Here is a 14,989-nt window from a genome sequence, read left to right as displayed (position 1 = left end):
GCAGGCAAGGCAAGCAACCTCTCTCTACTCCTCTCCAGACTCCTAAACTGCTGAGACACATAAAACGTGCATCAAAAGACCTCAGTTTAAGCTTTCAGTATGAACACAGACACCTACGTGCTTAAGTCGCAGTTGAAAATCGGAGGTAAGTGCTGATGAAAATTTTAACTCCCTGTCATCTTCTCCAAAGCAGCAAACAGGCCTTCTCCTTACACCACTTACTTGGACATGAAAGCACTGCATCTTATTCTGGCATCGCTCCCCTCAGGAAAAAGAAGTTCTGGACTGTGCAGCACATCAACCAGCACCGAGAATTCAGCTTGCATCATGGGAGTGAACTGCTGCTCCAAGGAGGACACTACATCCTAGGGAAAAAGAAGAATGTTGTTCGTAACTATGGCCAAGAAAACAAGAACACTGCTGTGGAGTTGCACAATACTATGCGACGGGCTATTTGACCCACTTCTGACAGCCAGTAGCAAGTGTCCATGTTAACCCAGGTGACAGCAAAGCAACCTCATGCCTTTCTTTGGGACCTTATAAATGCTTATAAATATCTGAAGGGTGGGTGTCAGGAGGATGGGGCCAGACTCTTTTCAGTGGTGCCCAGCGACAGGACAAGGGGCAATGGGCAAACTGAAGCACAGGAAGTTCCGTCTGAACCTGAGGAAGAACTTCTTCACTCTGAGGGTGACGGAGCACTGGAACAGGCTGCCCAGGGAGGTTGTGGAGTCTCCCTCTCTGGAGATATTCAAGACCCGCCTGGACAAGGTCCTGTGCAGCCTGCTGTAGGTGACCCTGCTTTGGCAGGGGGGTTGGACTGGATGATCGCCAGAGGTCCCTTCCAAACCCTACCATTCTGTGATTTTGTGATTCATGCCCATCCTCAAGGGAGGTGTTTTTCACATCTGGCACATTAGATGAACCACAACTACTGCCCAAGCCATTTACTGGTTTTGTACCTGTAGTTTCTCTATTATATTCCTGTAATCCCAGGCAGGCCCACCAAGAGCTTCTTTAAACCGAGGTCCACTGCGGGCTGACATCCTCCACCCCATGGCTGCCCTCTGCACCATGTTAGAGTGGCTCTTCATGAACAAGGTGTTGACCTGGCTGTCCAAATCCACTGGAATTGCAATCCCACGGTTCTTTGCTTTCAAAGGAAGAAAAAAGAAGAAATTTACAGTGGAAAAAGCCTGAAAATCTTATGAAGATCATGGCATACAAAATCCTGATACTCTTGAAGTTCAGGGGCAGGGGGATCTCACTTCAACCGGTTTTAAAAATAAGAATCAAAACCTAAGCTGTAGTCTTGTTAAAGTCAGCAATCTGTACCATGTTAAATGAGATGAGGATCATTTCCAGTACATATTTCCATAGGTACAGACATTTATTTTTAAAAAACAGAATAACTTTTTTTAACTTAAAAAAATGACACCTAGGGATATTAGTAAGAGTAACAAAAAGAGCATTCATTATTATTTCAACAACTCGTTTTACTCTATTCAGAAGCAAATTTAAAAATTCATCTTTGTAGTTGACATATGCACATATAGTCAATTTATCCCAGTGCTATTTGTTGCTTTTCCGAGTATTTCTCTTGTGAAGACCTTGAGAAACCAAGTGCATACAAATTAAATTTGAAAAAGGCTGTCTCTCCTTCTCTCTCCCCTCGGTTTCTTATACAGCCAGGGTTGTTAAGCCATAAGGTTCTGGATGCCACTGCAATATAACAGATAGGTAAGAAACATGCAATAGTTGAACCTATAGTAAAAAAACAACTCTTTTGTTTGTTTTTTTAGACTTGAGGGGTGGGAAGTGACAAAAGAGAGAATATTGGAGAGAAAAAAAATGGGGAAAGAAGACTTGCATGAATTCTTACAGGGCATCCACTACTAAAATACTACTGCAACCTGAACTGTCATTTGCAAAGGCAGTTTGAAAGACAACACTGGAAGGTTTCTGCCCTCTCCTCTAGAATTAAGATTGTGCTAGCTGTATCTCTCCATTCCACTGGAGATCAGAGTGACATTCTTCTACAGCTCAACAGGAGTCATCTGAAATTCAACAAACAAACAAGGGATCGATGCAGCAATATCTCTCTCTGAAAGATTAGGTCACATTTCAGGCTTTGTATTCTATGTCGCTTCACTTAATTTCCATGGCACAGTTTAGGTACAATAAAAACTTAGAAGTAAAATGGGGAAGCAGTTCCAGTTCATTTGTAATAACAACTAATAATAATGAATTTTTCATTTTCCCATACGGAGACAAGGTGAAGATTTTAGCCCATATTACAGTCCTGCACAGCGCTTCTCTGAGGCATTTCCCTGCCGTTCTGCACTAATACGCACGCTTTGCACAGCAGCGAAAGACATCACAACTCTTCCACCCTTCCCTCCCAGTCCTTACAACATGCACCACTTGAAGTCCTGAGCTCGTGCAGCCAGCGATGCCTTCCTCTCCTGAACAGCCGGCACATCAAACCCCCAGCAGTGCCTGCAAGCGCCGAGTCAGGCACACGGCTCTGATGAACGAAGGCTCCTGTGCTGCCAAGCGCAGTGAGTCACGGATCCCAGGCAGAAACTTTCTCTTCCCCCAGATACCATATTGTAATGGAAGCATTTATTATAAACCTAACTTTGGCTGTGACACCTCAACCCCCAGTCTCACAGACTACAGCAAGAGCACTCTGTCACACGTGTCCTCACCCTTTTAACAGCTCCTGCGGGTGCAGGGCACCCTCCTCTCTTCCCACTGCAAGGGTGTATCCTGATGCAGGACCAGGGCCTCCACCTGTGGCTTAGGCTCTTTAACTGCGATTCTGTTTCTGGTAGGCAGTTTATTTTAAACAGTTTGCCACAGGGAATTAAAAAAATGTGCTTAGGACCGAGATGGGAAAACACTTTTCTCCACAAGCGTATCCAGCTTCTCAGCAGCAGATGTAGAGCAGTTTCCACACTGGCAGCTGACTTCTCCTTTCCACTCTCTATTTGTTTTGAAGGCAAGGTTCCTGATTATCGTGAGGACAACACCATGTGTGGCTGGCCATTATTTCTAATGACTGTTTTTCCATATTATTTGAGTGGGTTATTTTTCAAAACGCATTTGCCCTGTTGCTGCTTACTTTATTCCAGAAGTCCATTAAAGTTCTGCCAGTGTGGGTAGGGTGCTGCAGCCTATTAATCCAATTTATTGTGTCCTGATGTCAATCACTTGAATGTTATCGGACAATGTTCACTTCTCAATTAAGTGGTATCTATGCAGAATCCTGATATATCCAGGAATAAATTTAGCAATGGGGAGCATGCTGTTCAGAGGAAAACCCAGACTTCTGCAGTCCTATAGATGCCATTTGAAGTTAACAACTTCCATCAGTGTCTGAGGAGCAGTCAAGGACTATGATTGTTCAAAGAGCTGAAGCTAATTAAAACTATCACAAAGAAAACCAGAGAGAGAGAGAAAAAAATACTCTATGTTTTGAACAGTTCTTATATGTATAATTCCATTTGTAATTAAGACTTGTATTGGTTGTCAAAGGGCACTGTTGAAGTCTAAGCTATAAACAAAGCCTTTGTCTTCTCATTTCTTTGCAGCTTGTAGAAAGTTTATCTTTCATTTGTTTCACATTTCATTATTTAAAACAACATGAAACATATTTTTACAGTTTGGAAAGCTGATGAACAAATGTGAACATAAATATTTATTTTTAATTTAGGTGTTGTAGGCTGCTTTCCTCTTCAAAACATGTCAATCTCCCTTAAAGTACGAACATAAAATATTTAAAAGCATGTTTATTTTTGTTCCACTTACTTAGAAATGCTTTTGGACAGCACTCAAACTTGCAAAGTAGGGTTAGAGCTGGCAGACAAAGGAGCCAGGAGGGGGTACAATTCTGACTTTCATCTGACTAGGGAGTTTGGGAAAAAAGCATGCTACGTGGCTGTACGTAAACCAGCACCATAGGTATGAAGCGGGATGCTAACCATGCTGGACTACAACATGCCTTCAGCTCAGGGAAATCCTGGTTGCAGTGGAGGGGCGCAGCACAGCCTTACATACTGCCCAACGCCTACCTAGGGCACCCTGCATAGGGCTAATTACACCCTGCAGACACCACACTGTTTTGGCAATGTCGGAGGAAATGCGATTTGCTGGGAAATCCTTTGCATGACAAACTCTCAGCCTGCTGCTCAGTTATGCTATGAGCAATAGCCGTGGCTGGGCCAAGACAAGCAAGGAAATGGTACACGTAGAAACAGTAACACAGTGCCGCAGACTCAGCCAGGTCACAGTAAAATGTTCTGCTCTGTGCTGGATGGTTCTGTGTGTATCCAGTGTATCAGCAGCTTTCCTCTGCTTTGCTGTTTAAACTATGAAAAAGTACTCTGAGATGGGGACTTTAGAAAAGGGCGACATTAATGTTGAGAATCAAGTAGCTAAAATCAAGCTGCTCTCTACAAGCGAGCTGGACTCCACCAAAGTCCCAAGAGCACGATCCAGCTGCTAACAGAAGAGCTGAAATGGGCTGAGCTGGATTTTGTTAAATTACCTGCACGCAGTTCTCTTTGCAGAAGCACAGAAACTGGAAGTAAAAAGACCTATTTCCAGAATGCTTGCTGAAGCACCGTCCTTCCACTCGTATTGCCTGCCTGAGTCTTCGGATCAATTTAGCACCAAGCATTTCCAGGAAGCGGCCTTTGCCTGGAATGTTCCTTGGAAGCCCGTTCTTCAGACTAATTATCTTGCCATAAGGAAGCTTGCTGCTCTCATTGATATTCCTACCTAGCGCTCCCTAATTTTAAAGTTCAGTCCATTGGCTTTTGTAGCGTATACAAAACACAACAGTATTTCATGCCTTCACAGCTGTTTAGTACACTTTGCACTAGCCTAAACCATCCCTGGTGTGGGTTTTGCAGGGGCCACGCAGGCATTTCGCCCTCGGAGGACCTCAGGGAGGAACGTGATGGGCAACGTGGGTCACGAAAAAGCCAGTTGTACCTGGCTGTGAAGCCTTTACTCCCCCGGCTGTTTATACTCCTCTATAGTTGCAGACAGCTATATCATGTTCTCCCACACTTCCCAGTTGTCACTTAACAAGCAATGCATATTTAGTTCAATTAATTTTGCTCCATAAATCAGTCCCTCCAGCTCCTTCATCATTTACTGCCTGCTTAACAAATGCATTTGGATGGAGAGACACTAACGCTAGCAACAGCAAGACTTTTTAAGGGAAATAAAAGCTTTGCGTAGACAAGACATAAGCCTGCCAATCTTGCACCCTTCCCTTGGATGTTTTTTTCCAACGGAAAAGCTACGCTAAAATATTTATCAGTCTGTAAAAAGATCATCATTGAATTTTTCTTGCAATTAGGGAAACACAAACAGTCAAAATAGAATAAAATATGTGCTTCATCTGAAATGTATTCTTCTTGCTGTCAAACAAGTAACAACAGGATAATTATTTTATTTGAACTAAAAATTGAAAATGAAGGCCTGGCTTTTTATAAAATGGAAAAAAGATTTTAAAACTCAAATGGGACGTAAAATAAAGTATTTTCGTGTTGAAAAAATTGTTATAGGAAAGTTCATCTATATGGATATTAAAATATGCACAATAATTCCAAAGAAGCAATAAAATGTAACGTAGATTTTATGTTTAATGTTTCCTGTTTGTAGTTTGTCAGGGAAAAGCAAAGGGCTTTAGAGGACACAAAAGTATGGTCAAGAGGGGTGCTGGTAACCTGGAACTGGGGAATAAATACTCAGCTAGAAAGGACTTCACTGCTCCTTCAGACCATCTGCTCTCTGTTACAGACAACCCATATTCTTAAGTATCTTTTGAAAAATGTATTGAGCCCCATTCAAAATGAAGCCAGTTTTTCTGCCATCCCTCCTCCCTCCATTTTCTCTTGGCCCATTGACCAAGGACATCCTTCCGAAGTTGGTTCCAAACCCCTGATTTACAGTCTGAATTTATTTAGGTTATTTATAACCTAGCGTAATTTATGTCCAGATGTTTTGGGGTCAGCGCTGTCCTTTAGCTTAGATGTCTCCTCTTCGTGATTATTTATCTTCCCAAGTACTTTTAAAGAGCAACAACACAGGCCTTTGTTTTGCAAGGCAAAACACCTGAGGCTCCTGTAGCCCTTCCCTGTAACAGAGTTCTCCTTTCCCCCACCCATCACAGCAGCACTTCCTCTGCATCTGTTCTGCATCTGAACCTACGAAACAGCAATCTTACAGGACTCGCCTCCAATTTTCTAGGATGAAACAAGGATTCTCCTTTTGCTTCTGCTGCACAGCATCCTAGAGTATAATCTGATAATGACTCAAGTAATTTGGCTTGCTAACAGACTTTTTTTAAAGGGTCTGCCAAGAGAAACAGCCTAACAAAATGCAGGTTCCTATCTGCTGCTGTGTACTCATCTGGGAAATTCCAATTATTCCATTACTGGTGGTAACAGCACAGTCATGCACATGCTACATCCTTGGGGTACACACACAGTATCAGCGGGAAGATCCAATTTGTAAAAACATAAGGGAGAAAACTAATGGATACTACAGAGACAAGCCTATAAATACAACTAGATTTGTAGCAGAAATGTAGCAGAAAACTGATGCTGGGGGTGAAGATATAAGAATCACCACTTAATTAACAAGCAGACAGTTCTGTGCATAGGTCCTAAAAGACTGGTCAGCCCTGGGAGAAAGACCTTCTCCAGCACAATTTAAGATATACAATCCATATCTTTAGTTGTGAGGACAGGTGATGTTCCCCTATTTTATCATATGGAAAGACAGTAGATGGTTTAAAATGCAAACTTTAAGACTGGCCTCCACCCTTCTCAATCTTGCAAAGATTATAAAATGTAGGAACAGAAAGTCCTTTGATAATGAATTAATTTGAAATAAACTGTTAGATGTCTTAGCTCCTCTGGTTTTACAAAGATCAGGGGATCTTTTAAACATTTTTCACTTGTAGCTATTTTAGCAGTGAAATGGAAGCTGTTTTGATCATTCATTTTTTTGACTATATTTTCAAGCAAAAGCTCAGTCCTTTGTAACAATAGAGAAAAAGCAAACATGATACATGTACAATGTGTTAATTCTCATTACTGTGATAATCTGCTTCAGAAATCCAGATGAGCAAGACACATTCATACACCTGTATTATTTTGTAAGTGTTTCTATTCATACCAGGTAGCCAAATGTTTACTGGGCAATAAAAACCCGATGCACGTTGGTATCTGTGTGTTCCAAATCTCTTGGAGCCACAGATGGGTCTGCTGAAGAAGAGAAGCAAGCCTCTGTCCCTCTTGCTGAACTGGAGGCAGACAACTCCCCGGAGACAAAGCAGCAAGAGAAGCTTGGAAAACTTATGAAGTTTTTCCCTAGTGGTCAAGTACCAGGGTTATAAGAAATCAGGTTCTGCAACACATCCTTTTGTTGACCTGGAAGATAATGCACATTCTTACAGCACTCAGAAGACGACAGATGTACTGATCTTAAGCTCTTGAGGCAACAGTTACATCCACCTGCCAGCAACAAACTAGTAAGCACTGAGCAGAATGTGTGTTGCTTAAACTCACTCTGAAATGGGTCTTTTAAAAGAAGTGCATTATTATATGGATCTTTGATATCTTGGGAAATCTGTGTATGATCTTTCTTCCTTCTGAGATTCATTTCTAAATCCAGGGCTATGACACAAACAAAAAAAAAATCATCTTTGTTCTTTCAACTCTATACTACATATATTTTCCATCAGAAGTCTTTGGTCCCTGCTGTAAATCTGTCCAATACTCTATCTCTCTGATATAGGCAAACTCTTTCTAGAGGTTTGGTTTTTTTTTTAAAACCCTGCTGTGAAACATGAAGGCCCTAACGTTAAAGCTGTCAGACTCTCAATTCAAAAAAAAAAAAAAAAGGCAGAAGAGTGCTCACAGATGCCAAGCCAAAATCCAGTCCTAGTCCACACACACAGCCAGCACAAGAGGCAAAAAAAGAGGCTGCCCTGTTTGTATTACAGAAGAAGCCTCTGCCTTCTCAAAGAGAAGCACCATTTTGTGCCGTGGAACACCCGACAGAGAAAGGCACTGGGCACACGCTGTAATCACAAAGGGCCCTGGATGTTAAAAGCCTCTGGTACCCGCAGGCGGGGCAGACCTTCCAAGGTTTTCAGCAGAGCAGGCTACTCAATTAGCCCTGGCAAGCCACGTCTGGCACCCTGCCTGAAGAATAAAGTATCACCGCTGGTTAAAACCTCTGAGAGCCAGCCAAACTTTGCACGCAGGTGTTTGTTAAAACCTCTGCTTCCACGTCTCCTCCGGCCAACTTGCTCTTTAGGGAAACCCCCCTCACCTGTCTCCTTATGCTCCCTTTCTGCACTGTCAAAATAAAACACCAGATAAAAACGTGTGGCAATTTGCTAACACAACACTATACACTTTTACAACACTCTATATTGTTATTAGTGATGAATCCTTAAACAGTTATTACGACACAGACAAGGAAGTCAGCAGTGTGCATGCCAACATGTGCTTTCAGGGGCCAGCTCGGAGGCTGCCAGGCAGCCCCCACTGATGCCCACAGAGCCCGCCTGCCCTCCCGCTGAGAGCTCCTCGAGGAGGACACGGGGCGATGCCACCCTTCCCCAGCAGCTCAGCTCCACTCTGCCGTGCCTGAGAGTGCCCAGGCATGGCCGGGGTCCCATGGGTGGGAAGCGGGAGTAGAAAGAAGGTTGGACCCATAGGACAGCACAAGAGCATACTTATAAAAAAAAAAACAACAACCACCAACACCAACTGTAAACCATCTAAAGAAAGCTGCAGGCATCAGCCACGCCTTGCCTTCAGGCTTTCCGCTGGGCTCTCCCAGGAACCAGAGGCATACAGAAGGCAGCTTACCGAAGGCCACCAGCCCCTTCGCATGCTGGTGCACCCAGCCAAGAAGCTGGGCTTGCCAGCCCATCTCCCTGGCCGGCGGCTGTGGGGAAAGCTCAGCTTGGCTGTCTCAGCACTACACTTGGGTGTCTCCACATACCCTCATCTCGGTGAGACAACATAGCGACCTCTCTGAGCTAGAACTCGATTTTAGGTGTAGCTCTACGGAAATGAAGACATCAAGCTGTCTAGAAACACAAACAGGGCATGCTCGGTCTCAAAAATACTCTCACCTGCCCTATTTCTTCCCCCTTTCCCCAGACTCCCAAAGGCAGTAATTTATTGACGGCTTTTTCCAGAACTGCCAGAGAAGAGCAGGGACGTAAGTGTTAAACACACAAACAAGGATTTGTAGGGCTAGAGCTTTATCTGAGACTGTGGTAGCTGTAGCATGAAGCAAATAAAATGTCTTCAACTTCCAAAGTTCTCTTGCCAGATAGATCAATCATTAAATCATTTGCACAACAAATAAAACAATTGAAGGCTGCTCACTTTTTGTATAACTGCTTATTCTCGTTCACACAAAAAGTTAATGAGATGTTTTGGCTAAAATGTTAAATGATGCTCCTGTAAATATATTCCAAAATCTAAATTTAGAGTTGATCCTTACAATGCCACAGATGCTGCAGATGGTTAAGTCTCATATAGTTTTATCATTATTTATTAAAACTTTTGAAAAATTGCATCAATGGTAGAATTTAGCCAGTTTCTAGATACCTCTGTCTCTACCCAGTTTTCATTCATACTGAGCAGAAACTTTATTCTACAAGTAATCAGAATGATTGACTTTTAGAAACTATATTGAATAATCATTTTTTCTCCCATGGCAGAAGACTTTAAAATTGTATTCACAGAAATTTAACTTAAGAATGAACTTTCGCCAGACTTAGCTATGTACTGGTGAAGAATCTTTTTTATTTTAGAAGTTTTAAATCCTCCACTTTAACACGGTATTTGAATTTATTTGAAAGCATGTAATTTCTTAGCTGCTCTGAGGACCAACTTTGGACTCGGTGCGAGTGCAAGGCAATACTCCCCCGACAAGGCTGACTGTGTAACAGCAGTAAAAGAGTAGGCCTGATGATGAGGAAGAAGTGGAGAAGCTATGGAGTGGTACAATTGTGGTTTCCATCCCCAACTCCCTGATGGGACAAAAGCTGAACACGCCCAGGACCGTAACTGACAATAACGAATGCATCTCCCAGGACCTGAGGGGAAAAATGATGGGTGTTCCCCGATGCACAATTGCTATGCATCGCTGCTTACTACAGTTTGTGTAAATGTAGCCCAGCACAGTTCGAAATGCCCAGGTTTTCTCATAGCTTATGTTGTGTTTTAATGTCATAACTTCCTCGAGGTGAAGATCAACCACTGCTCACTCATCTCCCTGACCTACAGGTTTCACCTCACAACCCTATTTGATGGGACAGATTCGAAGGAGTTATCCAAGGAGGAAGAATTTAGGCTCAGAAAAGTGGGATTTATGAAATCACCACTGTCACAATTTCAGGATGGTAGAGTCAAACTAAAAATTGTTGGACCTCAAATAAGTCTGATCTTAAAACACAGAGAATAATAATGAAAGCAAAACCTGGCACCTACCCACTTCAGCCAAAGTCTTGATACATGACTCCACTGAGGCTTTCTGTGTTGGGTTTGGCCAGGTACAGTTGTAAATTCTAAAAGCAGACTGCAGCAGCTGAATAAAAACAGGCTGGTGTGTCTGAAAACAAAAAGATAAACATGGAATTTTACCCTTTAGAATCTCCTCACAGCTGCCCTAAGGTTTGACACAATGTAAACCACATGCAAGGTTTTTTTAGCTTGTAGACTCAGGTTACAACACCATTATATTCTCTTTGCTCTTCAGGACTGGAGGGAACAGAAATCAATGCTGCACCTCTAAGAAGGCCAAATCATGCAATTTCTCCTCAGATCACCACTGATATCAAGCAAATACAGTATAGAGCAGAAGGACAGGGGAGTCTTCCCAGTTCTCAGGTATGTGTCCCTTTTGTCATAGGACAGAGCATTTTTCTCATACCAGTAAAAAGATAGACCAGTATTCTGCAAGGATACTCCCTCCAATGAACTCACAAGAGCCAGGAGTAAGTCTGACCGTACTGAGCTGTCTGCTGGTCCAGAGCTGTAAGTGATAAAATTCAGAGGAATTGTTTTAAAGAGAAACTAAGCTGCTAGCCAGTGGCATGAGAGGGGACAGAGAAATTAAAGGAGGATGTAAAGATACAGCATTCCTATTTAAGGAGCAGAAGGTATCTCATTAATGGTCTGAATTACGTATTTGTCTGTGTCTCTCTTCCTTACCTGGAGGCTGGTGCTGTTATCTGAAAACGGCGAATTGAAGAAGCCACCCACAATGTTCATTACAGGCTCGGTGACATATTTCTCCAGAGACGTGTCTGCATGTTTACGATCCGTGGTTGTGTTACAAACCTACAGGGAGCAGAAAGAGGAAACAATGAGCTTTAGTTCCTTTAAATAAGCAAGCTTTATTATTTATTACAACACGTGTAATATTTCTTCTTAATACAAAACCAAATTATTTTAATACAAAATCTACCAGATAACTATCTTAGAGTTCAAGCTGCATTTGCAACAGCTTATCCTTCTTCTTGGAGGTCCACGCTGTCTTTTGAACACGCTTCTCTTCTGAACTAGCTCCTTCTGATTGCCTGTGTGTTCTTTCCCACATCATAAAAAAAGATCCCTTCTAAATCAGCACATTGTATGCCACTTACACACTTAGATAGATTCAGGAAGAAAATGGGTCTTTCCTCCTGTTGTGGGGCTGGCTGGAAGAGGCTTTAGAGATGGACGAGACATAAACACCTTAGGTTAAAAAGATTTCATGTAACATTTAACTTCTTTCTACAATCAGTCGCCACAAATGGGTGGCAAAGGTGAAGCTCATTTGCAGGAAAAATGTCAAAAAAAGAGGGAAAGAAAAGAAATAGCACAGTCAATACCAACAGCCTTTAGGATGCTAAACTGTAAGACAGGCAGCATTACTTAGGAAAGCCACACGGGGAAAATATGAAAGACAAGCTAAAAACAATGAAAGAAGAAAATGGATGGTACAGGGACAACTCTGGAGCACAGAAGGATGATTAAATGGTGGGATGATGTGGGGAGATTTTTACAAAAGATTCCTGAAGACACCCTTTGGCACAACACTAGAAGTTTGTTGCTGCATAAAGATGTCATGCTTAAAGAAGGGAGAAAATCACTGGGGTGGATTGCATCCTTCAGTATTTCTTTTATTTCTTTCTTTCTTTTCAACATTTGTAAAAATCTATACAGAGTCATGTTGATTTTGCATATGTGAGTGTAAACAGTACTAAAAGGAGTCTACAGACAGCTAAACACTGTGAGAAAGGCAAGACTAGACAAATAAGAACTACAGCCCTACTACCTCTTCGACAGCCTTTAAATAAGCAGTTCTAGTCATGTTTAACAAGAAATGAAAGGCAAAGCTGTTCCCTCTTTCACCTATGCAAGCTGCAGACTACTGCAATGTTCTCGGGAATCTATGCAGAAGCAGAACTTATCTTGTATTAGGCTTCTGGGTTAGCCTTCTCATTACCATCCGAGCATTTAACACACCGTCATAAACCCGAGTGGTACATACTCACCATTACGTCACTTTATGGATGGGGAACTGAAGTCCAGAAAATTGCTTAAGTCAATCACTTGAGCGAATTGCTTAAGATCACAGAGGAAAGTTGGTGACAGAAGCAGAAAGATAACCCACAGCACCTGGATCTCACGCAGGGCAGACATGCTCTCTAATTAACACTGCCACTGTCACACTTGGACACTACAAGACAGCAATTTCACCAGGACTGCTTTAAGGAAGGTTACTGACATGACATCCCAAAGCATCCATGTGCAGGGGAAGATACAGCTCACAGGAACACAAAAGCCTTTTGAGTATAACACACAAACAGTGTCATATGGTAGCCAGAGGAACAGCCAAAGATAACTTGAGACCTACAGAAATGAGGCATCTTGAGGAGCTTTGCTTGTCTGCTTTTCTAAATTCTGTCAGATACACGAGTCGTGCCCTCACGTGATGCATTTTTTTCTCACCCCAGGAAAGGAAAGATTTTGGTCAGAGAAGCAACCGTGGCTAAACTGAAAGAGCAAACTCTTCAGCCCTTCAGTTTTGGGAAAAGTATGACACCACCACCACCCCCCCCAGTCCTCATGGAGGTAACGGACTCAGTTAATAATCAAAACTTCTTTTTTTAAAAAAAAATGAATCATAGAACTATAAACCTCTTGAAGTTCTTCTGCTTTTAACTAATCTGCATGCCAAATTTTGGCTGGAACCAGTAGCTCTGAGGCTCAGCACTTGCAATCCCATTGGGAAGATAGGGAGCTGTGCAGTGCTAGCATGGTGAATTCAGAAATCACCAAAACTAAATTCCGAAACGCTTTTAAGTTTTCCCCATTGCTTGCCTAAAAAGCAGAGCCATATGTGGGAATGCCACTCTGCTCCAATACCAGTCTGAAAAATTCCCAGCACAGAAGGAATTCAGAAATCCTCTCATTTGTTCTTCATATCCCTCTGCCCTTTGGGGACTGAACGATGTTTCCCTGTGGAAGAAAAAACCTGAAATGCATGAAATGGAGATGAGGATTGAGACACCAGCGTTTAAAAACCCCTTAAGAGGCTTTGGGACCGAAACTCACATGAATAATACTCCAAAAATTCTGCAGAGAAAGCCAGGACGACTTTACAGCTGTCAGATCCTGGCTCTTTCTTTAATCCTGCTCAGGCTACAGCTGCTGACTCCCAGGCCGGGCCACACGCAGGGAAGCGAAGCCTTTCCCTCAGCAGCACCCACTTTGCTTAGCGCAACGCTTGAAGTCATACACGGGAGAAAGTAGGTTGGCGGAAACTGTAGAAGCAGGGTGTATTTGAAAGCGCGACTGCTTTTGGCAAACTGAATTTATACATGAATCCGCCTCACGCCTGCTTTGCAATGCGTCACGTTGTTGGAAGAGAGTGACAGTTGGGGACTAAATATTTCCTTCCTGGATCCAGCAACAGATTAAAAAAGTCGATTACACTTTTTCTTTTTTCTTTTTTTTTTTTTTTAATAAAAAAGGAAAGAATGCAACCAGTGGATAACGCTCTCCATCTTTCACCTTAGTGCTCTCTAATAGCAGACACAGACTCGGAGCTCACAGACTCACCCACTGACAGGCATTTGCAGCAGCTGAAAGACAAGCATTTCCCCTTCCCCCATGCAAAAGCATCCCTTTTAGCTCACTGGAACACAGAGGATCAAAGGGCTCTTTTTCTAAATGCTTTGAAAGCTATTGTAACATCTTTCACAAGGCTGACAGCATTCTAACTGTCCTGATAGCTACATAACGCTGATGTATTTATAACACACGGGCTCTGCCTGGGCCCCAGAAAACCAAACCTGAACAAATACACTCAATAACCTGGAAGATATGGCTCCCCACAGGGACTTGGGTGAAGAGCAGGACAGGCCAGAGCACTTCTGACATGTTCTTTTCATTCTTTCAGCCGTTAACCAGGAAATTAAAAGGACTAATTGGGCACCTGCCCTGAGGGCTTTGCAGGAGAGCAAAATAAACCTGCATTTTGCCATTCAGTGACAACAGCACGCGCACACACAAAATCCAGCATTAATAATACACTCAGCTCTTCATCTCCAAAGGCCTGGAGACTAATTTCTCTTACGAACAGGATATGTGAAAACCAGCTCAGCGGTCACCATCATCAGGCCAGCTCTACCTCTTTTGGCATGGGGCAGTTTGTCTCCAGGCTCCTGAATCAAACTGTGGGCAGAGTGCTCTTTCTACACCTCTGCTTCTAGCCCAAGGGCAAAGAAAATTGGTCACGTTCACGGGCTAGGGAGGGTAGTCGGTTTGGGGGATCAGGGCCGGGACACATCAGGAAGGGGCAACCCAGAAAGCAAATTACACTGGAGAAGATATTTATTGGGGTAAAAACAGAGAGTTTAAAAATCAGAATCCCCCTCCAATCA

The 14,989-nt window shown here is 42.8% G+C and overlaps 1 protein-coding gene across 6 annotated transcripts in view; it reads right to left on the bottom strand.

Moving 5' to 3' along the window:
• The window catches only part of ITPR2 (inositol 1,4,5-trisphosphate receptor type 2), a 282,946-nt gene that overhangs the window by 130,415 nt on the left and 137,542 nt on the right, over positions 1-14,989 (bottom strand). For all 6 annotated transcript variants that reach the window (XR_012765862.1, XM_075439325.1, XM_075439332.1 and 3 more), the window contains 4 exons: positions 11,268-11,396; positions 10,545-10,665; positions 963-1,153; positions 223-365 (listed from right to left, as the gene is read on the bottom strand). Coding sequence is in view for 5 of the 6 variants with exons in the window: in XM_075439325.1 (XP_075295440.1) it covers positions 223-365; positions 963-1,153; positions 10,545-10,665; positions 11,268-11,396 (584 nt within the window). In the remaining variant the exon portion in view is untranslated. The remainder of the gene's footprint in view (positions 1-222; positions 366-962; positions 1,154-10,544; positions 10,666-11,267; positions 11,397-14,989) is intronic.

The sequence above is a fragment of the Opisthocomus hoazin genome, chromosome 1 (genome assembly GCF_030867145.1).
Source record: "Opisthocomus hoazin isolate bOpiHoa1 chromosome 1, bOpiHoa1.hap1, whole genome shotgun sequence".
Classification (NCBI taxonomy): Eukaryota; Metazoa; Chordata; class Aves; order Opisthocomiformes; family Opisthocomidae; genus Opisthocomus; species Opisthocomus hoazin.
The sequence above is the reverse complement of the archived record's forward strand: the minus strand, read 5'-3'. Positions and strand labels throughout refer to the sequence as shown.